The 24,719-nt window shown below is 46.2% G+C and overlaps 1 protein-coding gene across 3 annotated transcripts in view; it reads right to left on the reverse strand.

Annotated features, from left to right (window-relative positions):
- LOC134614930 (keratin, type I cytoskeletal 47 kDa-like) overlaps positions 1–24,719 on the reverse strand; it is a 120,021-nt gene that overhangs the window by 22,613 nt on the left and 72,689 nt on the right. For 2 of the 3 annotated variants that reach the window (XM_063459211.1, XM_063459212.1), the window contains exons 1-6: positions 9,436–9,937; positions 8,820–8,902; positions 4,715–4,871; positions 1,594–1,755; positions 1,375–1,500; positions 261–478 (exon numbers count right to left, since the gene is read on the reverse strand). The exons of the other annotated variant lie outside the window; for it this stretch is intronic. In XM_063459211.1, the coding sequence (XP_063315281.1) occupies positions 261–478; positions 1,375–1,500; positions 1,594–1,755; positions 4,715–4,871; positions 8,820–8,902; positions 9,436–9,873 (1,184 nt within the window). In that variant the 5' untranslated portion in view covers positions 9,874–9,937. Of the gene's footprint in view, positions 1–260; positions 479–1,374; positions 1,501–1,593; positions 1,756–4,714; positions 4,872–8,819; positions 8,903–9,435; positions 9,938–24,719 lie in introns of those variants that run through there. 3 annotated transcript variants of the gene reach the window in all.

Here is a 24,719-nt window from a genome sequence, read left to right on the forward strand (position 1 = left end):
TAAATAAGAATATTTTTATTTCTGTAAAGTCTAAAGTTTTATTCAGTATAACTTGCAATGTTTTGGGCATTTATCTAATTATAATAGAAGCTAAGACTCCTGTGTATCTCACATGCAATCACTTATTCTTCACACATTGGGGGAGATGGATGATCTATCAATGTGTCCTGCTTTGAAAAGTGGTACGAAGATATAATCTGGGAAGAGTCACCAATGTGTCTGCTTGTTCAACTGTGTGCCCCGTTGTCACTAGAACTTACCCAAACTCTCCCTCCAGCAATCGGCGGTATGTTTCGATCTCCATCTCCAGTCTGCTCTTGATGTCTAGAAGTTGCTGGTACTCGTGATTCTGTCTTTCCATGTCAGATCTGATCTGAATTAGCTGTTCTTCTAGACTACTTATTTTGAGTTGTAGATGTTGAAGCTGGGCACCATAACTGCCTTCTGTTTCCGCCAGGGTGTCTGCCAATGATTTTTTCTAGTATAAGGTACACGTGATAGAATTAGGGCATAGATTACGGACTTTGTTAGGATTCGAAAATGTTAAAAATGCTACAAAAAGCTTTCACTTTACAATGATAGAATATATTTTATTCAGCAATTGTATTAAACATATAAAGTTGTCACAGCTGATTTCAGTTCAAGCTATATTATTTAACTATGAATTACAGTTATCAACTTATCAAGTTATCAAGTTGGGCGACGCCACCATTATTACAGAATTTGTATTTATCATTATCATAAGATATGTATTACATTACACTGCCCTTTTGCAGTAACCTGATGTGTTCATCCTTGTCAGTGTGAGCTTACAAGATTGTATAATGCATCACATAGTATAACATACTGCTGTACATGCCCCAATTCACACAGCTGGAGAAAGCTGTATTATTTATATTTATAAGACTATGGGCTCTGGTTTACATTTTTAAGAGTTTAAGTAATAAATAATTTAGTTTTTTAGGCTGTGTAATTATCTGATACATTCAAAGGTGAAACACAAATGTTGGAATCTAGAAGTGTTATGGAATCTAGAATGTGACTTGGTAATGCAAGGGTTTCAGTTAGCCAGGCATCATAGAGGTCCAAGATGCATTATAATTAGGAAGAAGAGCTGAGAGAAGAAGCCAGTGCGTTACGAAAATAGTTAGTGTAAGGATGTAAAACTGTAGAGTTTTCTATTTTTTCATGCATCGTTTTATTTTTCATTTATTATGTTGTTCTGGCACCAAATTATACTTCCTCTATGTAATAAGTGGTCAAATATAATGCTAGACATGAATGCAATTCAAATAATTGAATGATTACCAAAATGTTCATCAAAGTCATATGTTTTAGTGAATGTATTGGCTTAGCTAACAAGTTATATCTTACCATTGCTAGCTGAGATTGAAGCTCAATTTCCAAAGATTGAAGAGTACGTCTCAAGTCAGAGATTTCACTCTTACTTGTCTGCACCTGCTCCACGCCAGCAGATATCTCCTTCTTTAGCTCATTGCACTGGAAAACGGAACATTAAAGATGTAATATTGAGGGTCTGAAGAGCAAATCAGTATTTGCAATGTGAGAGGATGTTATATATCAATAATTTACCTTTTGGTTGAACGCTTGCTCTGCTTCCCTGCGGTTCTTTTCAGCCATGGCTTCATAGTCTCCTCTCATGTCATTCAGAAGCTTGGTCAGATCTTTACCTGGAGCGGCATCCATTTCGACGTTGACTTGGCCAGCAGCACTGCTCTTTGCAATGCTAACCTCCTAAACAGAGATATAGAAGACCGTGTTCAGTGCCATTGTTTGCAAGAGGTTCCACTTTTATAAAAAAACACAATATTTGCAAAACAAGCTATGACAAACTGTATAGTCCTTATGTACTTGTGTAAAATGAGTATTGTATTACTGTCTTTTTTTTTTTTTTTTTTTTAGAAATATTCTATTCTGTTGATGAAAATGTAGGCAATACTTTATGATATACCAATAGTGATGTACCGAACTGTTCGCCGGCGAATAGTTCCTGGCGAACTTAGCGTGTTCGCGTTCGCCACGGCGGGCGAACATATGCGATGTTCGGTCCGCCCCCTTTTAATTTACTACTACTAAGTAAAAATTACTTAGTATTAGTAAATTGTGCCCCTACTCGCAATACCGCGAGTAGGGGCATGTCTATTAAACAGTGAGCAGCCTGTGGCTGCTCACTGTTAAAAAAAAAAAAAAGGGGGGGGGTCCTAAAAATCACAATAAGAGGGGGACCTATTGTCCCCCCCTGGCCCCCACCCCTGAGCGGCGGGTTGGGGCCCTAAAAATAACAATTAGGGGGGACCTATTGTTCCCCCCGGCCCCCACCCCTGAGCGGCGGGTGGGGGCCCTAAAATTAACAATAAGGGGGGACCTATTGTCCCCCCCCCGGCCCCCACCCCTGAGCGGTGGGTGGGGGCCCTAAATTTAACAATAAGGGGGGGGACCTATTGTCCCCCCCCGGCCCCCACCCCTGAGCGGTGGGTGGGGGCCCTAAAATTAACAATAAGGGGGGGACCTATTGTCCCCCCCCAGCCCCCAACCCTGAGCGGTGGGTGGGGGCACTAAATACAAATGGGGGGGGTGCCCTTGTTAACCCTTCCCCCCCCAAAAAAAATGATCTACCTACCTACCCCCCTCACCCTAAAAATAATGAGGGGGGGACCTTTAACTAAAACCCTGTAAAAAAAAATAGATAAAAACAACTTACCATTTGATGTTTACTTTCTTCTACAATCTTCTTTTTTCAGCCCCAAAAAAGGCCCCAAAAAAACCCATAATAACCGACGCAATTAAAAAAAAAAACAAAAAAAAACGACCGCACAAAAAAATAATCCATCTTCACCCATGGAGGGCTCCGCGCAGACTGAGCTCTGCAGGGCGGGGGAAGGCTTATAAAGCCTTGCCACGCCCTGCAATTAGGCCAAGAACACTCTGATTGGCTGGTTTAAGCCAATCAGAGTGCTCTTTGTCATTTTACACCGCGTGGGAAAACTCCAAAGAACTTTCCCACGCGTGTAAAATGACACAGAGCACTGTGATTGGATGGCTTGAAATCCATCCAATCACAGTGCTCTGTGTCATTTTACACAGCGTGGGAAAGATCAATTTTCCCACGCTGTGTAAAATGACACAGAGCACTGTGATTGGATGGATTTCAAGCCATCCAATCACAGTGCTCTGTGTCATTTTACACAGCGTGGGAAAGATCAATTTTCCCACGCTGTGTAAAATGACACAGAGCACTGTGATTGGATGGATTTCAAGCCATCCAATAACAGTGCTCTGTGTCATTTTACACACGTGGGAAAGTTCTTTGGAATTTTCCCACACTGTGTAAAATGACAAAGAGCACTCTGATTGGCTTAAACCAGCCAATCAGAGTGTTCTTAGCCTAATTGCAGGGCGTGGCAAGGCTTTATAAGCCTTCCCCCGCCCTACAGAGCTCAGTCTGTTTTATTGCGTCGGTTATTATGGTTTTTTTTTGGCCTTTTTTGGGGCTGAAAAAAGAAGATTGTAGAAGAAAGAAAACATCAAATGGTAAGTTGTTTTTATCTATTTTTTTTTTACAGGGTTTTAGTTAAAGGTCCCCCCCTCATTATTTTTAGGGTGAGGGGGGTAGGTAGGTAGATCATTTTTTTTGGGGGGGGGGGGTTAACAAGGGCACCCCTCCTCCCTTTGTATTTAGGGCCCTCACAATAGGTTAATTTTAGGGCCCCCCCACCGCTCAGGGGTGGGGCCCGGGGGGGGGGACAATAGGTCCCCCCCCTTATTGTTATTTTTAGGGCCCCCACCCACCGCTCAGGGGTGGGGGCCGGGGGGGACAATAGGTCCCCCCCTTATTGTTAATTTTAGGGCCCCCACCCACCACTCAGGGGTGGGGGCCGGGGGGGACAATAGGTCCCCCCTATTGTTAATTTTAGGGCCCCCACCCAACGCTCAGGGGTGGGGGCCGGGGGGGACAATAGGTCCCCCCCTTATTGTTAATTTTAGGGCCCCCACCCACCACTCAGGGGTGGGGGCCAGGGGGGGACAATAGGTCCCCCCTATTGTTAATTTTAGGGCCCCCACCCACCGCTCAGGGGTGGGGGCCGGGGGGGACAATAGGTCCAACCCTTATTGTTAATTTTAGGGCCCCCACCCGCCGCACAGGGGTGGGGGCCGGAGAGGGGGAGGACAGTAGGTCCCCCCCTCATTATCATTATGGCCCCCACCCGCCGCACAGGGGTGGGGGCCGGGGGGCGGAGGACAGTAGGTCCCCCCCCTCATTATCATTATGGCCCCCACCCGAATCCAGGGGTGGGGGCCGGGGGGGGAAGGAGAGTAGGTCTCCTCCCCCCCCCTTCATCCACTATTGTGGGTTTTAAAATTCGCCTGCCTATTGAAGGCTATGGCGGTTCGCACGGTTCGCCGGTTCGCGAACATTTGCGGACGTTCGCGTCCGCCGTTCGCGAACCGAAAATTTTATGTTCGCGACATCACTATATACCAATATTTTTACATTAGATAAAAATATGCACATGTTTTAATAGCTTTTAAAGAGCTAGATTTAGCTGTTGTATTGCACCAAAACCACAATCATTTATAAGTAATTGTTGATTATTTATTTTGTGTTGGCACTTCAGAATTACACCAAACCTTAAAATGAGTTATATTTTATTGTTGTATAACTAATATATGAATGTGTGTCTTTCCTTCTTACCTCCTCGTGGTTCTTCTTAAGATAGACTAGCTCTTCATTCAAGCTCTCGATCTGGATCTCAAGGTCACCTCTTGTCATGGCCAGTTCATCCAACACTCTGCGGAGTCCGTTGATATCAGACTCCACCCTCTGTCGGAGAGCCAGCTCATTCTCATACCTTGGGGAGAAAAATTATTCAAGTACAAGTTATTTATCTGAAAATTATGCAATTAGTTAAGTTAATCTTGTTCACTTGATACTTAGTTTCTTGTGAGTTACAAAGTTAGATATTGACATCACAATCTAGTTTAGTTCAGTTCTGGCACCGCCAGGCTCAGGATGAAGATGATAAAATGTTGATGTCTCTGCTTCTACGTGCTATTTTCAATTACAGAAAAGAGCAGAGTTTATTACAATGATTGACATGGAGCCATGATGGAAACACTTAACTTCAGGATCGAACACACACAGGCGTGAAAATCTACGGTTCCTTTTTTTTTCAGACCTCACAAACATATATTTGTTAATTACAATAACAGATATTTTTATAGCGGCAACATATTTCACAGTGCCATTGGCAAAACAAGACAAACACGTAATTCTAACAAAACATATGACATACGGAACAATAAGTAAAGAGGGCCTTATGTGACCTGATTGTACCCACTCACCCTCTGCTGGGGCATATCCTTCAAATATGGAGACATTTAAAAAAACAAAAAACGCAAGCTAGCACCATAGATTTTGCCACTCCTCCCATTAACTCGTAACTCAGATTTCCAAAGGGGCCTCGGAGCCTTTACCCTTCACCAACTGGTAGGCTTTCACCACCACCACACACTATGGGATATATTTCAGGACGACACTTTTCCTACTATGTTGACCTATCCTGACGCGCTTCCCAATTCTCGATGATGGACAACTTGAGTTACCACCAACTAGTACATTACCTCATGACATTAGGGGCAACAAAGACCAGACCAAGTGAACTGACCCCTTTTGAGGCTAGCTCCACAAAACAGACTGGCTTTACCAGACCCCTCTCACAGATTAATGGGTTAATACAACAGAATGCCTCTGGGATGGAACACAGAAACTTCCAACAAAGATGGGCTGCTGAGCTCAGAGTCCAGCCTTCGGAGAAAGACCGGGCCTTCATTTTTGGGAAATTTATGCTGTCTTTGGTCAGTCTATCTAGGAGAAATTCCTTTTACAAGAGGGCCACTAGATGGTATAGGACCCTATCCCTTCTAAATTCCTTCATACCAACAATCAGCAAAGAATGCAGGCGAAGCCAGGAAGATGAGGGGACTATATAACACATTTGGTGGTACACTTGAAACATGGAGGAAATACACTCGTTGGCAAGGGGACACCAGTCAAAGTATCTAAAGATTTTTGTTGTTTTTTTTTTCTTTGATAAGTTGTCCTGTGCATGTCAAAACAGATGTAAGTTCACAATTTATTTTTGTATCTACAAAATGGCAAACACTGCATAGGTGGGCTTTTGAACAAATATGTAATTTATTAAGCGATTTGATTCATGAAAATGGATTTACACAGCCTGGTTTCGGCCACTGGGTTGCTCAAGAAGATTCAGTTGCGGCAGCTGCAGCCACTCTTGTGTAAGCTGCAATTCGCATGCCGGATTATTCCTATGGGAATGGTGTTTACTCGTCACTTGACGGCGGCGACCTCCGGAGTAGAGAGCCTTCATTGTTACGTGCAGATCACTCGCCCCCTGTGCGAGGACTTTTCAATTTTCAATTTGGAAGGTTTTATTGGGCGTTCCTATTGGCAAGCTCCTGAGGTGACTTTTCTTGGAAGGTTTTATTGGGCCGAGCTTCATCTCTTCTAGGGATGTGCATAGGCAAAATTTGGTTTGGTTCGGCACTTCCGAAAATTCATGAATTTGGCAATTCAGGACTTCGGCAATCCGGCATTTCGGCACTTCAGTTTGGCACTTCCAAAATTTGGGACTTCGGTAATTCAGCACTTTGGCACTTCGGTTCGGTTCGGCACTTCCGAAATTCGGGACTTCGGCAATTCCCCCACCCTAACCCTACCCCTACCATTAACCCTACTCCTAACCCTAACTCTAACCCTAACCTTAGCCCTACCCGTAACCTTACACCTAACCCTAGCCCTAACCCTACCCCGTAACCCTACCTCTAGCCCCTACCACTACCCCTAACCCTAACCACCACAACCACTTACACATCTAGGGTAAGGGGTAGGGTTAGGGGTAGGGGCAGGAGTAGGGTTAGGGTTCAATTTCTGTCATCATTCATGTACATTTCCCTCTCTCTCTTGTTTTGCCACTTTTCAAAAATCTGAAGCACTTTGGAAATTCGGTTCCATTCGGCACTTCTGAAATTCTGAAATTCATAAATTCCCCACTTTGGAAATTCGGTTCGGTTCAGCATTTCTGAAATTTGGCACTTCGGAAATTCGTTAGTTCGGCAATTCAGACATTCAAAGCATCCAAACGTCCGAAATGCCGAAATTCGTCCGAATTTGCAGTCATAACTAAACAAATTGCACATGTCTAATCTCTTTAGTGATGCAGCCGGGGAGGTGGATTTTGGGACCATCTTTTGGGCCCACTGGTGTGCAGACTCCTGGCCAGAATCTTGGCATGCCAAGGGTTTAACAAGGAATTTGGCCTTCTTGGAACTTTTCCCTATAGTGGTCGCGGTGGAGCTTTGGGGGGATCTTCTACAGGATCGGGGTGTGGTCTTCTTCTGTGATAATATGGAGGTGGTGCTGGCCATTAACAATTTGTCAGCATCTTCCCCTCCGGCGGTTCGGTTACTGCGGCACCTGGTTCATTGCTGTTTTATTTTGAATGTGTACTGTCGGGATGTGCATGTCCCCGGGGTTGAGAATATTACAGCGGATGCTCTTTCTTGTTTGCAATGGCGGGAGTAGAGGGCGGCAGTGCCAGGGGCGGACGAGGTGGGCTTTCCATGCCTGACGGTTCTCTGCGGTCTTGGACTGACTGAGTAATGTCCTGGATCTGGATATGGTCTCAGAATCTACATGACAGTGTTATGGTAAGGCATGGTGTGAGTGGGTGGATATCAAGAGGCAGCTTGGGGGTTACGGTCCCAGGGAGAGCGTTTGTAAGGTCTGCTACAATTAATCTAGTTCTGGGAGGCGTTGGGCTGTTCTTCTTCATCTGTTTTGGGTAAGTTGTCCAGACTCAGTTTTTTGGTTCAAACTCACCAGGGCCTCTGATCTCATGAAAGATGTTTTAGTCTCATTGGTGATGAGGGGTTGGTGTAGATGGCCCAAGGTTTCGGATTCATGGAGGCTGGTTTCGGGTGCTCTGATTCTGGGCCTGTTTAGAGTTCTGCCACGGGATTTGTTTTTCTCAGTTTGAAGTGGTGCTGTTTCGTTTGGCGTTCATGTTAGCCTTTTTCAGGGCCATGCGTGTGGGGGTGCTCGTAAGCCAATCCAAGGTGGCTCCTGTGGAATTGTTGTTTGGGGATGTTTTTAGTGAGAATGAGGCAGTCCATTTTTTCCTGTGTAAGTCCAATACGGATGTTCTTGCCCGTTGTACTCGGGTCAACCGGGGGTTGGACCAGCAGTTCGTGGAAAGTGGATGGGTAGGGCTGTCCCTCTCCTAACCTCAGGTACAGTTATGGAGAATGGAAGGTCCAGAAAGGGCCTTGTGCTGGTTGGGACGAGGGGAAAGGGCAGCTGCCCAAGTGAATGTTTTTGATTTTCAAGGTGGTACTCAATGACGCATAGATTTACTGAGTAAGTTATGTATAGAGGATGTTTATGTTATGAAGTTGAAGTTGAAAGATTTATACATATTTATATATGTAATAAAGATGTGGCCTATTTTCACCAACTATGGTTTGATTATTTCGGGCAAGCAAAGTGGTTGGGGATCAGCGGGTGGGATTTCTGGTATATGCCCATACACAATACCCTCTACCTACGCACATGTCTTTTGAGAAATACTCTTGAATGAACAGTGTACCTTACAGGAAATCCCTTTATATGATTTGATGTATAGTATTGATCATTGAGTGTTTACTATAATGTATTATCTGAGCTGAGATCTAGAACTGATTTGTTTATTTATCATTATCTTGTCAAATGGTAAACTTACTTCATTCTGAAGTCATCGGCAGCCAGTCTTGCATTGTCAATTTGCAGAACAACTCTGGAGTTATCAATAGTAGCGTTAAGAATCTATAAACAAGAGAGATACTTGTCAAACTTAAAAAATATGTTTACACTCAGCAAATACAATTAAGGGTTATGTGTATGTATATATGGTGAAAGTTATCACTTGCATGGATAATTAACGAATGGGTAGTAATGTCTATTCATCAGAATTACAATTTATTTTTCTTATACTGAGTATGTCGGCTGTGTAGATTGCTATCAGTATTCTCAGGAATTGCAAAACAATGCATTACTACATAGTTCACTAAATTTGATATTGGAATCTTGATGACAAGAAAATCACAAAAACAATAAAAAATATATTTAAGAAAGGTTAGAAGCACTTTTATCTTTCCTGTAGACTATATACAGTACATCATCAGCATAATGTGTAACCCGTAGGTTTACTTAAATAACATATTTTGTTCATATTTTCTATGTAAGTAAATTAATATGCAGTGTATCATTCAGACATGGTAACATACTGACCACCTCAATATACACCTATACACTTGTATCACCGGTAAAAAAATGCAAACTAAAAACAAGATTTTTACCTTGTTCCTCAGGTCGTTGATGATTTCAAAGTACTTGCTGTAATCTTTGCCACTTGCAGAGGCACCAGCCACAAGTTGTTTTTCATACCATTCTCGGATCTTCTGCTCCAGGTCATTATTAGCTGTTTCCAAGGCTCTCACTTTTTCAAGGTAGTTGGCTAGACGGTCATTAAGGTTCTGCATGGTCTGCTTATCGCTTCCGGGAAAACCACCTCCCAAACCGCTGCTTGATGAACTAGAGCTGATGGAAAACCCACCACTTGCTCCACCACTAAAGCCTGTTCCACCACCAAAGCCTGCTCCATAGCTGCTACTAAAACCTCCACCAGAGCTACCACCAAAGCCACCAGAGCTGCCACCAAAACCACCTCCAAATCCACCAGCAGAACCTGAACCATATAATGAGCCACTGCTCGTGCCAGTACGATAGGAGGACATGTTTGCTACAGAATTAGTTCTGACCCACACCTGTTGATAGTAGAGAGTAAGGATGCAGGTCTTTGTTTATTGTTTTATATGTATATATAGTGGGTGTTTCATTATGAATGCAGACATGCTTTAGGGGAAACACAATTTTTTTTAGAACCTGGTCAACGCCTGTTGAAAATACCTTGAAAATTTGGTCTATCAGTACATACATTGTGTACCCTTTAGGGCATTTTTATATGTTGGTTTGAAACTAGGAGAGGCAAATTCTTTTCTCATTAAATGGCAACAATACCCACTGGCAATGCATGGTTTGCATCTTAGAGCTACCTAAATTGTAAGTGCAGTGTGCAAATACTCAATGCAAAAATACTCCACCCAGAACTCTCATGCCACCTGCTTAAATGACAAACTTGGCAGAATTATGGCTGCAATGACGTTTATGAACCACCCAGTTCTAAGACATTCTAAGACTTGAGAGTGATTACGGATGCTCAATACACCGCCAGCTTTGCAATTATACAACGCTGTGATGGGGCTTAGGGTGATTCTTTAAATACAGCGTCTTTGTAATAAAATAAAGGGTTCCCGTGTTGCAAGTGTTTCTCTTTATAAGAGTTAGTATGCAATAAACTGGGTAATAAAGTCTGGTTTTACTCAATGAATTCTATTATTTTCTGTAGTGGTATTAAACTGTTACTTTAACATGAGACTTGTCTTGTACCCACTGTAGACACTCTATAACTTTCTCCCTCCATGGTTGGATTTATTTCCTTCTGCCATTTGCAGGAATCCATTGGCCTTACTTGAAAATGCATCTGTAACAACAACAAACTATGAGTTTGCAATCTGCTGCCATCATCAGACATCCACGTGTAAGCATGGAGTCACAGATTTAGTATGCTGTAGTAATTTCAGTTAACAAAAATGATAGCTTCCTCCTTGTAGTATTTGCTAATTCATCACGTTAATGCCCTACGGTGTATTATTCTATAATTAAAGGATTACACATCCATTCAGAATCTTCCTGAACTGGAAGGATTGCAGGATTATCTCGGTGTTTGTCATTGTATAAGCCAAAATATTTCCTATGTATATCACATGCATGCTCTGTCTGCTGCTCAAAAGGGGATCTTCTGAAGTAGGCATCCCAAAAATTACTCTTCTCCTATAAGAAATAGGATTAATTTTGGTGACTGGTGAAGCGTAGGCAGTGAATCATATGTGTACTATTAATTGTATCAGCTAAAACAATCAGATAAGCAAGAACTACTTTGGTTGTATTTGATGACAATATTGTTGATGTTTTCATCAAAACACATTTTACCTGTTAAGGAAATACACAATTTTAAATTATTATAACTGAAAATAAAATATTAAACCTCTATCAGTCAATGTATAGTCTGAAAGTTGGCACCAAATTGATATATCTAAAGCGTAAGGACAATGACTGCTTTAAATATATTGAAAGGACCAGAAGGTGTTTTTTTTTGGGGGGGGGGGGGGGGACATTCAAGTAAATTTGAAACCATTCCAAAATACTTAAACCTGTGTAACATGTGATGGGGCCAATGGAATCCTGGCCTCAAAACTGTGACACTCAAAGTAATAAAACATTGTTACAGAGAATTAAAGATGCTAACATGTGTGTAGGTAGCGGTTACGTGTGGTGCGACACAATACATCACCCCCATTCAAACCCTTAGCCCAATCAAAACTAGGAAACATATATGTGTGGTATAAAAAGGCCACAGCTTTTATTTATAATTTATCAAACATATTTATAAAACCAACCATAAATAAAACAAGGTATAAACATTATTTAACTTGAACTAGTCCTTGCCAACCGTACCACCAACCCTCTAGGGTACACGCCCTACCGAGGCATCAGCCCTCCCCCCTCGTCCATGATACCTGGCCTTCACCTTGGCCTTCCAATACCACATGCCAACCCCTGGCCACCATTCCTGGCACAGAGGGCACGCGCAAATACCCAAACCTTTCCCGAGGTTAGGGGAGGGGGCCCGACCCAGCATCCTTCTTTTTCTTGTACTCCTCTTCCCAATTGGTTCGGCAAGGACCATACCCGCCGGCTGTGACAAGATATTGAACACCTACAGAGAAAGGAAACAAAAACAGCAAAAAAAAAAAAGGGGAGGGAGGGAGGGAGATTGTCACCTTGCCGTTATTTTAAGATGGCTGAGGTGAAGGGGACAAAATGTCCGTTATTTATACAACCCCACCCAAACCCTTAACCTAAATGCCACACCCATTTTACACCCACACCCACCACACCCACACATGCCTCCTATCCGGCTAGCTTTCAGCCCGCCTCCTCTGGGCCTTGTGTGTAGGTAGCGGTTACGTGTGGTGCGACACAATACATCACCCCCATTCAAACCCTTAGCCCAATCAAAACTAGGAAACATATATGTGTGGTATAAAAAGGCCACAGCTTTTATTTATAATTTATCAAACATATTTATAAAACCAACCATAAATAAAACAAGGTATAAACATTATTTAACTTGAACTAGTCCTTGCCAACCGTACCACCAACCCTCTAGGGTACACGCCCTACCGAGGCATCAGCCCTCCCCCCTCGTCCATGATACCTGGCCTTCACCTTGGCCTTCCAATACCACATGCCAACCCCTGGCCACCATTCCTGGCACAGAGGGCACGCGCAAATACCCAAACCTTTCCCGAGGTTAGGGGAGGGGGCCCGACCCAGCATCCTTCTTTTTCTTGTACTCCTCTTCCCAATTGGTTCGGCAAGGACCATACCCGCCACTAGCCCCGCTGCATTTACGCCTAAATCAGCGGGCGCGACCCCCAAGCAACGCCATGGCCTGCTCCAACGCATCCTGCAGCTCTAGGTTAAACAAGTCCAAACCGACATCAGTGAGATGGACCCCATCCGGGCGGAAAAAGATAGCCGCCTCCCGCTCAAAAGTACGGTGTCGAACTGCCAAGCCCCCGATACCTAGCACAAACTTGGAAACCCGCTTATTAATCTTTATGCGACAGCGCTCCATAGCACCCTGATCGCGTGCGCACTTCCAATAGTTCCTGGAAACTATTCCTGACCATATTAAGCAAATTTTTGGAAAAAGTACTCGCAAGCGCGCCAAGTCTCGCCTGATCAGCTCCCCTAAGCCCCACGCGGGCAGCGAACCTAAATCGTTCCCTCCCAGATGCACCACCAAGATATCCGGGATTCCTAATAACGTGGATAACTGCACGACCTCAGGCAACAGCTGACCCCATTTCATGCCCCGGAACCCGAACCACCGGACCTCCGCCAGCTCCCGAGGTATTCCAAGCCTTGTCCCACCCGGGCGAACCCCAGCCCGCAGGTGGGCCCAGTAGATGTAGGAATGACCGATTATCCAGATCCGTCGGCCGGGCCCTGTGGAGAAAACACAAGGGGAATACCGATCAGCCGAGTGGGCCGAACATAGGACCGAAACCTCCCCGATTCCCATCTACCAATCCTTTGAATGGCCTGGTCCAAGAAACCTAAACGAGAGGCTTCCGTAGCGGCCCCAATCCGAAAAGAGTGACCCCCAAAGTCTGTGCTCGAAATACCCAGATGTTCGAGTGCCAGACGGAAAACCCGGAGAAATTGGAAGCGAGAAAGAAAAGACCCATCCCCATGGATTAACAATGGGCCTACAACATCCGGGCGACACAGAAGGTAAGATTGAAAAGCTGCGACGGGACAGACAGCCGAGCCGGGAATGGCGCGAAGGGACACCCATGCCCCCCTACCAAAAATGTCAGTTTTCGACTTTCGCACCAAAAAACGCACCGTATCATCCACGACCGACACATCATGGAACAACAAGCCGCCTGGAATCCGCTTGCTAGGGCTCACAAGTTCCCCAATCCGCAGAGCACCAAAGAAGGCGAAAGAGAAAGCCACCCGAAACAAACGCGCTTCGAAATCGGACAAACAGACCCTGGATAAGACCGACGCGATACCAAGTAGCAGTGCGCCAGAAACCGGTCTCCTGGAATCCCGAGGCTGCGGACCTCTACGCCAGCCACGCATAGCGAGCCGGACCATGAAATCTTTGGTCACATCCGGCACGCGAGTCAGGTTGAACCAGAAGCTCAGACCTGATAGCTTCCCTGCTACCGTGGCTGGGGAACAACCACTAGCCTCCCAAAACCAGAGCAACCGTAAAACCCCCTGAACCCTCTCCGCAGATGAAGAAAACCCACCTTGGTCCTGCTCCAGAGCGACCCAGTCACCCCATGCCTTACCGTACCGGGCCCAAGTAGCATCCGACACTGAAGACCGAATCCATTCCCTTATTCGCTCAGGCCAAGGGACCATAGCTCTCTGGGACAGGGAAGGCCCATCGTATCTGCTTCGGGCGCGATCTGACGAAACACCTGCCATTGGAAACGAGAAAGGGCGTCAGCCGTGGTATTCTCTACACCGGGAATATGCACAGCGCGACATGTAACGTTCAAAGACAGGCAACGCAGAACCAAGCTCCGCAGGAGCCTGACCACCGGAGGAGAGGAGGCTGTCAACCGATGAATGGCCTGGACAACGCCCAAATTGTCACAGTGGAACACGACACGCCTGTCCTTGATCTCCGGCCCCCAAAGATGGAGAGCCACCACAATGGGAAAAAGCTCCAAGAACGCCATGTTCTTGGTCAGGCCCGAGTCGAACCACGATCTTGGCCAAGGTTCTGCGCACCATTGTTTTCCCATGATAGCCCCAAAACCCGACGAACCCGCGGCATCCGTAAACAGGTGCAGCACTGAGTTTGCTACCTCGGGCTGCTGCCAGTAAGACCTACCATTGTACTCTTCCAGAAAAACCGCCCAAACCGCTAAATCCTCCCTGAGCGGTTTGGTCAGGCGGACGAAGTGGAACGGCTTCAGTATCCCTGACGTGGCAGCCGCCAGGCGTCGGTTAAATACTCTACCCATGGGCATAATCCGACAGGCAAAGTTTAATTTGCCCAACAAGGACTGAAGTCGTTGCAGCGTGATCTTCCGCAAGGAGCTCGCCTCCTGGACCACCCCACGTAGATCAGCCAACTTGTCCAACGGAAGCCGACATTCCCCGATGACCGAATCAATCTCGATCCCGAGGAAGCACAAGCACGTGGAAGGGCCAATCGTTTTGTCAGGTGCCAGCGGCACGCCGAACATACAGGCCACATCCGACACTGCTTGTAAGATCTGGGAGCATATCGGGGAATGCGCGGGGCCCACACACAGAAAGTCATCTAAGTAGTGAAGCAGGGAATCGTAACCGGACTCCATTCTCACTACCCATTCTAGAAAAGAGCTGAAGCATTCAAAATAAAAACAGGATATTGCACAACCCATGGGGAGACACATATCCACGTAATAATGACCTTCAAATGCACATCCCAAGAGATGATGACACTCTGGGTGAACTGGTAGGAGGCGAAAAGCAGACTCGATATCAGTTTTTGCCATGAGTGCCCCGGGGCCAGCGGCCCTGACTATGCCCACAGCAGCGTCAAAGGACGCATAGGAAACGCGGCATAATTCAGCTGCAATTCATCGTTTACCGAGCACCCATGAGGGTGCGACAGGTGATGAATCAGCCGGAACTTTCCCGGTTCCCGTTTGGGCACCACGCCCAACGGTGAAACCCTTAGATCGGGGAGTGGCGAATCCCGAAATGGGCCCACCATTCGGCCCAGCGCCACTTCCTTCGCCAGTTTTTCCCTGACCACCCCTGGATATTCAGAAACAGATCTCAGGTTTCTGCAAAAACCGGAGACCTGCCGAGGCCGGTGAGGGATCCAAAACCCCTGCCCAAATCCCTCCAGCAATAAGGCAGCCGCCTTCTTATTCCTATAACGATTTAGCCATGGGCGCATCGCGTCGACGTCCACCGGCGTCTTCGCTCTTAGCGCCCACGGAGTCCCCTTTGTCGCCAGTTTTGGCTCGTTTGAAGCATTTTGAAGCGGGGTGGGACCCACCGCACCCCGAACACTCATGCTTGAAGCGGCAACTAGACCCGAATTTGCATTGGCCATCGTTATATTGCCAACAGCAGCCTGTTTTACGTTGCCCGGCCGACGCTGCGGTTGAAGAACCCGCGCCGGCCCCCCCAAGAAAGGACGACAGGCCCCCTTGATGTGAGGCTGGGCGGGTCATGATAGCTAACCACAAGCCAATGTCCATTTGATCCCAGCCCATGGAAGGCCGAACCGCTAAACGTTGGCGGAACTGCTCATCATAGCGCCACCACCCTAAACCGCCGTACACCCGACAAGCGGTCCATATGACGTCCTGGTAGCAGAATAGGGAAGAACATTTGGCGGGAGTCTTCTCACCTATCACGCTGGCTAAGATCGAAAAGGCTCGGATCCAGTTTCCGAAAGTTTTCGGAATCTTCCGGTACCGAAACTTTTCTTTGTCCTTTTCGGACTCTTTAGCGTCAGCGTCAACCCGGGGAAGATCTTCCATAGGGAGGAGAGAAAAAATTTCAACAAATTCCCCCTTGTCTATTTTGGCGCGCAATTCCGGCGTGAGATGGAGGCCCAGAGGACCTGACCAGCACATGTACGCCGCACCGTGCGCAGCCGGAGCAACCCCCAAACCCGAGAGAGCAGCGGCGTCCCCGGCCGTGCCCACTGCAGTTTCCGGCGTCACCGGCAGTAACGCCGAGGTTGAGGGGATGGGGGCCTGTGTCATATTAGCGGGCATTGGCGCCGCGACTGCAGAAGGATCAGACCCTGCGGAACCTGCCCAACCCGCCCGAAGTTGGTTATCTAACGCCACCGGGGGGGAAGCCCCGGGGCGATAACCCCGCTCAAGGGTTAGCAAAACCTGCTTCATAGCCTGGAGTACAGAACCCAATTCTTGCACTTCCCCTGCGCCAGCGCCCCCCAAACCCGACCCCGTTATACCGGAGTACTCACCTGCAGGAGCTGAATTGGCAGGTAGTAGCGGGACTTCAACATGCCCACCAGGCTGCAACGGCCCCAAGGGAACTGCGACCGCAGGAAGCACTGCACCAGTCACAGCATCAGGGAACCGACTTGTCAGCCGACCAGTCAGCCGACCTGTGAAGACAGGACAGGTGAAAAAGAACCCTGCCCACCCAACCCAGGTAACTGGGGACCCGCAGAAGTGGTAAAGACTGTGTGTGAAACTGGCATGGCAGAAAGAGCCCCAGAGGGGGCAGCATGGACCGTGGGTAATGGCGGGGCAGATGCAGAGGGCATCAGACCCATAGGGAGGGGGCCAAGGGGGGTAGGATGGGCAGGAGATAGTGTTGGGAGAGCTTGATGGGCGGCTGAGGATGATGAGAATGCAGGATGAACGGATGAGGTTGATGGGAGTGCATGCTGTCCGGCTGAGGATGATGGGAGTGCATGCTGGCCGGATGAAGCTGATGGAAGTGCCTGTTGAATGGATGAGGCTGATGGGAGTGTGGTAGTGGCCGGGCCAGGGGAGACAGAGCGGGGAGGATGAGAAGGGGGGGGGCTGTGCCCACGAGTAGCCGGACCTGGCTCCATACCCCGACCCCCCGAACCCCCCAACCCCCTACTGGTTGCCCTGCCGCCTCGCGGCCTACTCACCACTCCTGAAGAAGCGCCGGCCGCCGACCTCACTTGCTCGCGCTCCGCCTGGGATCCACCATGAGCCGAGCGCCTGTCAGGTGCTCGGGTTGTCGCCATCGATGTGCTGGAAAGTGATCTCGCGGACGACCTCCTGGAGGCCCGCGAGATCACAGGAGCAGGAACCGGCGCGGGATGGCCATCACCTCCCCGAGAAGCGGCAGCCGCACGGGTAGCTCTAGACCGCCTCGGGGAGGAGGCGACAGGCTGCACTGACACGCTGCCGCCCGCGGCCGCGGGGGACCTGGCGCGCGGGCCGGCAACGGGGCTCCTGCTCCTACCCCTCACCCGACCCTCCCGCGAGGGGCTATAACGGGTAGGAGGACGCGCCCGGCGGCGCGGAGTACCCTGGCTGCCGACAGAGGGAGCAGCTACCAGAGAGGCACCCTGCAGCCTTACCAGCTGGGCCTGCAGGTGCCGGCCACCGTCCTGGAGGGCCTCAGCCCGAAGAGCAGCAAGGATTCCGTCAATATCCATGCTTCTGGCCGTGGGGTAAGCAAAAGCAACACAATGATAGGAAACAGGGGGAGAGATTGTCACCTTGCCGTTATTTTAAGATGGCTGAGGTGAAGGGGACAAAATGTCCGTTATTTATACAACCCCACCCAAACCCTTAACCTAAATGCCACACCCATTTTACACCCACACCCACCACACCCACACATGCCTCCTATCCGGCTAGCTTTCAGCCCGCCTCCTCTGGGCCTTGCTTAAAATCGTCAGTTTTCTATCTCTTTCACTTCTCTCTCTTTTTTTTTTTGCTGTGCATGTGAAATAACAAAACCGGCCCATTAAACATTGAAACGTTTACAAGGAATTGTATAGAGATAGAACTATAACAAACAAGAATAGCAGTGCAAGTTAAGTTGATCGGTAGGGTATCAAGTTTGCAGGATATATGCACTGAGATTAACACTTTATATGAGACGGTACTACGATTAATGTAAGACAGTACACTTGTGTACTGAGTGATAAACTAGAGGCATAACAACGCTGGCACTTGTACGTTAATCAAACTCGGTCTACATGCTGCTCAGATGCTAGAACGCAGCTTCAACTTTAGCCAAGGTGTGGTTCAGTATGCTGTTTAAGTCCAGTTTAATGGGAACCAGGTGTCATGTTGCAATTGTAGATGCGACGGCCACACTTATAATGATACTCCCCACGTTATGAGGCTGTAGTAATTGAGCCCAGTAGGGGACCAGGATAACCCCCCACCAATCCAAAGGGGGGAGGAATGGGGAAATATCCGTCCATGCCTCAGATATACAAGTCACTTTGGGACAGGAGAGCGGCTGTCTCTCCTGACGTCAGGGCCCACCATGCCTCTCCAGCCAAGCTGCGGTATCTTGGGATACCAGCACCAGAATCGCTGGGACCAGGCTCTGGTGTGTGCAGGAGATGGTGTGTACTCAAGAGCCAAGTTGGAGCTTAAAGCACTGATTTATCGGAGTTAGATGAGGAGCTTACTCCATGCACGTCTGCTCAGCATGTTGTTCAGCCCCCCCTCCCTACTTCTCTCTTTTCTCTGTCACTCTTTCTTGTTTTCCAACACTTTTCTATTATTTCTATGCTAGTCGTTCTCCGTTCTCTGTCAGTCTGTGTCAGCCTAATCAGCATATTGCACTGTCTCTCCGCCAGTGTGTAGTGTGTGCAAGGGCTGCAGTTTAACATTAGACAGAGTAGACTAGGTGGCGCCTGTTTGCAGCACTTAAAATTTGCCTTTTTGAGCTGAAATAGACTGTTGGAAAGAGATAAGTACCAGGAGTCTTGGACAGTGTCATCTATATTACAATCAGCCTCCTATGTTAAATAGCATAGATGCAGGAACAGGTATAAAGTAGCGGATCCCAACCTGTGGTATGCGTACCCCCACGGGTGTGTGAAAACATTCTGTGGCTGCACTGGGGCCCGTAAGCTGGGTGGGCCATCAAGTGGCCCTAAGTACATGGGCCACTCGATGGTATATCGCCAAATCTCCCTGTACCTGTTACTTGCTCCCAGGTACAGGGAGAGTGCAATGCGGGAGGGAAAGAGCAGGCAAAGGAGTGGGGGAGAAGCAAGGACAATGTCAGCCAGCAAAATACACTCCTATCAGACTCAACCAGCACCAGCACCTTATTATTATTATTATTATTATTATCTATATAGCGCCAACAAGTTCCATAGCGCTGTACAATGGGTGGACTAACAGACACGTATTTATAACCAGACAAGTTGGACGTACAGAAACAGAGGGATTGATTGCACTGCTCAATGAGTCTACATGCTAAAGAGAGTGGGGTAATGTGACACAAAAGGTAAGGGTAGGGTAGAAACATAGGTTGCTAGGATAGTATTAATTGAGGGCTTAGTGTTTTGTTTTGATGACAGTTTCAGGAGAGGAATAAGGGTGCGGGGAGGGAAAACTGTTCACAATTTAATTGATATGCTTTTCTAACGAAGTACATGTTCAAAGATTTTTTGAAGGAGTGGAGATTGGGTGAAAGTCTAACAGAGAGGGGAAGGACGTTCCATAGGAACAGTGCAGTCCTAAAGAAGTCTTTAAGGTGAGCATCAGAGGCAGGAGTACGAACAAAGATTAGCCGTAGGTTTCTGGCAGAGCTTAGGGGCCTGGATAAGACATATTTGTGTATTAGTGAGGATAAGTAGGTCGGAGCAGCATTGTGTAGAGATTTATAAGCAAGTATCAGGATCTTAAATTGAGTCCTATATCTTGCGGGAAGCCAATGTAGGGACTGACAAAGGGGGAGGCATGGGAGGTGCGGGTGGACAGGAAGATAAACCTCGCTGCTGCATTCATTATACACTGTAACAGGGCAAGTTGGGAACATGTAAGGCCACTGAAAAGCAGATTACAGTAGTCAAGGCGAGAGAGGACAGAGGCATGGACAAGCACCTTTGGCGTATCAGGCGTTAAATAGGGCTGGATGCGCTCAATGTTTTTGAGATGGAAGCGGCAGGATTTGGCATTGATTGGACATGATGGGTGAAGGAGACGTCAGAGTAAAAGAGAACACCTAGGCAGCGAGCCTTTGAGGTAGAGCGGATGGTAGCACCATTGACTTGGAGGGACACAGGCAAGGGAGTAGCAACACTTGAAGGAGGGAAGACCAAAAGTTCTGTTTTGAACAGGTTCAGTTTAAGGAAATGAGCAGCCATCCAGTTGGAAATAGCAGAAAGGCAATCAGAGACACGAGTCAAGAGGAGTGGTGAGAAATCAGAGGAGGAGAGATAAATTTGCGTGTGATCCACATATAAATGATACTGGAAGCCAAAGGAGCTGATTAGTTTACCAAGTGAGGTAGTGTAGCTTGAGAACAATAGTGGACCAAGACCAGAGCATTGGGGAACACCAACAGAGAGGGATTGGGGAGAAGAGGCAGAGCCAGAGAAACACTGAATTAACTGGGAGAGGTAGAAAGAGCACCAGGAGAGAGTGGTATCTTGTAGACCGAGATTATGGAGGATGAGAAGAAGCTGTTGATGATGTGAACAGGGTCAAAAGCAGCAGAAAGGTGGAGGAGAATTATGGTAGAGTAGTGGCCATGGGATTTATCAGTGATAAGATACTGTACTTTGTACTTTGGTCACAGCTATTTCAACAGAGTGACTAGCACGGAATCCAAATTGAAGCTGGTCAAGCAGAGAGTTGGATTCGAGGAAGTCTGTCAATCTCGCATACACAACTCTCTCAAGGATCTTGGAGACAAACTGCAGTAGTGAGATAGGGCAGTAGTTGGACGGGGAATTAGGGTCAATGTTGCGCTTTTTCAGAATCGGGGCCATGTGCATGTTTACAGGGTAGAGGAAATGTAACGGCTACCCAGGTTGTGAGAGGGTATCAGTCGTTGGAGACGTCCTTTTTCCCGGCAAGTTGCTGTATAGTAATGAAGTTGGTTATTCCCATCCACAAGATCCAAGAGGAGAGTCAGGTTCAGCTGTTAAAAAGTAAAGTAATAATGCAGTAAAAATCCCCTTCCAAGAACAAGACGAGGCTACGTTTTGAAGGGTCAAGAAGAACTCTGATGTTTAATGACAGGGACTCTGCTTTTATGCAGTGCTCCCCTGCAAGGGAGACGCCCACAGGCAATTAAGCATTAACCAATTATATAACGGTTGCATCCCACATATTCCCTCCCCTCTGCTTGGGAGATAATTGAGTTTCTTACTCTATCTACTCAATTATCTCCAAGCTAAAAAATCATACATTTTTATACATTTTTATAACTTTAAAACTATACATCCAATATTAATAAAACCCATATTAATAATCAGCATACTTGAAATATGAACATACTCAAAAATCATGCAAATCCTTCCATTAGTTCAAAAGTTAGTCGGAAGTACTTTGTGACCGACCGCAGGCACATTTTCATGCCCAAAACAGTTTCACAGATTCAGGCTGTGCGGTCAGTCTATTTCTGCCCTGAAAAGTAACAAAGTCCCATCCAGTATACCAAGATCCATTAGGCCCAAATGCATGTCTCAAAGGGCAATACCTTCCAGGGCCATAGTCGCAGGGCAGGAGGCTAGCAATAAGTCCTATCCAATGCCCAGTGGCAAATGGCAGTTTGTCACAGGAAATGTGCCAGAGGAGAGGGAGAGATTGAAAATTTTAATGAGAGGCTAAGCAAGACAAGGAGACAAAGTGCGGATGAGATACGAAGGGAATAGGATCAAGGAAACAGGTGGTGGGGTGTGAGGAAGAGAGCAGAGCAGAAACCTCTTCTGCTGTATTGGGTGCAAATGAGCATAGGACAGCTGAGGGAGTGTGGTTAGGGAAAAAGTTGGTAGTGGATAGAGACAAATAAGAGATCTCTTCCCTGATTGTAGAAATCTTCTCTGTGAAGTGAGTTGCAAAGTTTGTGGCGGTCAAGTTGGTAGGAGGAGGCACGACAGGGCAAAGAAGAGAGTGGTTATGAGTGTATTGAAATAGTTTTCTTTTGAAGAGGAAAGAGCCAGACTGTAGGAGGGTGGCTAAAAATATAAAAATATAACATTTTATTGATAAAAAAAAATAAATTTCATTACATGTATCTGTGTGTGAGTATGTGTATGCTTGTATTTAAGTGTCTGTGTGTGTGTCTATGTATGCATATGTGTGTATGGGTCTGTGTGAGAGAGTGTATGTGTGAGTGTGTGAATCTGTGTGTATGTGTTTGTGTGTGTGTGAGTGTGTATCTGTGTGTGAGTCTATGTGTCCAAGCATCTGTGTGTCTTTAATTAATCTGATGATCTTGGTTGAATATGCAGAGTGTTTTTGTCAGTGAATAAAATAAAATATGTATAAATCAATAAAATGATTGTAATAATTGTATAAACCAACATCTCCACTTTCATGCAATTTTTATCAGTGTAGATGTGATGTCAATTACGATGGACATTTAACTTAAAAAAATTCATGTGTTCTCAATATTGGAAACATCTATCAGGGTTATTTACTAAAATAATAATTCAAAGAGAATTTAAAATTTAAGTCCAAAGTAGTCAAACCGAAAGCATAGAGAACTTTAACTATTTTGACCTTAAATTGGAAATTATCTTTGAAATCTCACTTTAGTGAATAACCTTTTAAGTTGTATTTATGCTCTGAAAAATGAGCCTGGGGCAGAGGAGGAGGGCCCTAAAACAGATGAGGTGCAGGAGGATCCTGGGGCAGAGGAGATGCTGGGGGAGCCTACGGCAGAGGAGGAGGAGCGGAGTCTGGACATAAGAGGAGCAAGGGAGCCTCGGGCAGAGGAGTGTCACGTATTCATCCGCTTATAAAAATGTGATTAATGGAATTTACTGTTCAGACAGGAAACGTTGTGCCGAACAATATTACTGTCCTGACAGGAAAAGTTGTGCCGAGCAGCAATCAAATCCACAGCAGGGTTTGTGCTGAGCAGCCATTATGCAAATGGAACTTGGTAACTGCCTTTGGGGTCAAAGGCCCATTACACCCTATCAGATCTAGAGGAGGGGTATTTAGGCCCAGTTCTCATCCTGCTCAGTGCCCTGTCGTGGTTTCCCTTGTGGTTGTCCGGAAGCGCGTTATTGATTCTGGTAATTCTGGTTATTTGACTTTGGCATTGTTTTTGACTTCCCTGTTTTCTGGCATCCCTGACCCCTGGCTTTTCCTTATCGTTGTGTCTCTTTCTGGATCATACTGTAATCCTGACAAGGAGAAACAGGGGAATCTGGGGCAAAGCAAAAGGGGAGATGGAGCAGAAAAAAATTTATACATTTCAAATAGGAAAAGGGGAGTCTGGGGCAGAGAAGGAGCAGGGGAGCAACTATATTAATTACAAACATTTTGCTAATATGAGGGTTACAATTTATGTAAATGGGCTGCCAGGAGGTGTTGTGGATCAAACCAAGTGTTTGATTATTTGAATATCTGTCCCTGTCCAAATTATTGATATGTGTTTGCACGCTCCAGAAGTAACTCACACCGGACACAAGTTTCAGGTTAATGAAAGTCTTCAGGAATGTTTATTCAGGGGGTCGGCATGCCCCTTATAAAGCAAGAATACATCATATGCAAAAGTATAAATAACAGAGAAAATACATATTTAATTGGTTAGGTGTTAAGTGTTTTATCTAATGCACATCCTACAAGGTGTGATGTCACTGTCATCACAGGATTTTACTCCGGATTCCAGCGCCATTTTGTTACACGAGGTAGTTAGTCAAAGGGAGGGGTCGCAAAGTTGGGATATCCTTGTTTAAAAATTGGATTCTTTCAGGCTCTCCATTACCCTCTGTTGGTGGAAACTGGAAAATGATCTGTATAATTACTACATGCAAAGAAGGAAAGTGCAAAAAAGTTATATATATATATATATATATATATATATATATCTGTTTTCACATAGTTTGGAAAGTTGTAATTAAGTTATATATTTAAGAAATTATAATGTTCTTCACCTTATGTATGTTGTTTATATTTTTATGGTTGTCATCATGTTTAACCCCTTAAGGACACATGACATGTCTGACATGTCATGATTCCCTTTTATTCCAGAAGTTTGGTCCTTAAGGGCTTAAGGACTAGTCCCCAAAGGCTAGTCCTAGTTAAAAATAAAGTATTGTATGGATGTCTGGTGTGACAGAGTCTTTGGACCTGTTGGTTGGCTGCATGGTCCCTGTAGCTAGCAGCCCAGAGCAAAAGAGCTAGGCATGAGAGCCACAATTGCCTTTATAAAGGCAGTAGCTAAAGGAGCTGGAATCACTATAATC

The sequence above is a fragment of the Pelobates fuscus genome, chromosome 6 (genome assembly GCF_036172605.1).
Source record: "Pelobates fuscus isolate aPelFus1 chromosome 6, aPelFus1.pri, whole genome shotgun sequence".
Taxonomy (NCBI): Eukaryota; Metazoa; Chordata; class Amphibia; order Anura; family Pelobatidae; genus Pelobates; species Pelobates fuscus.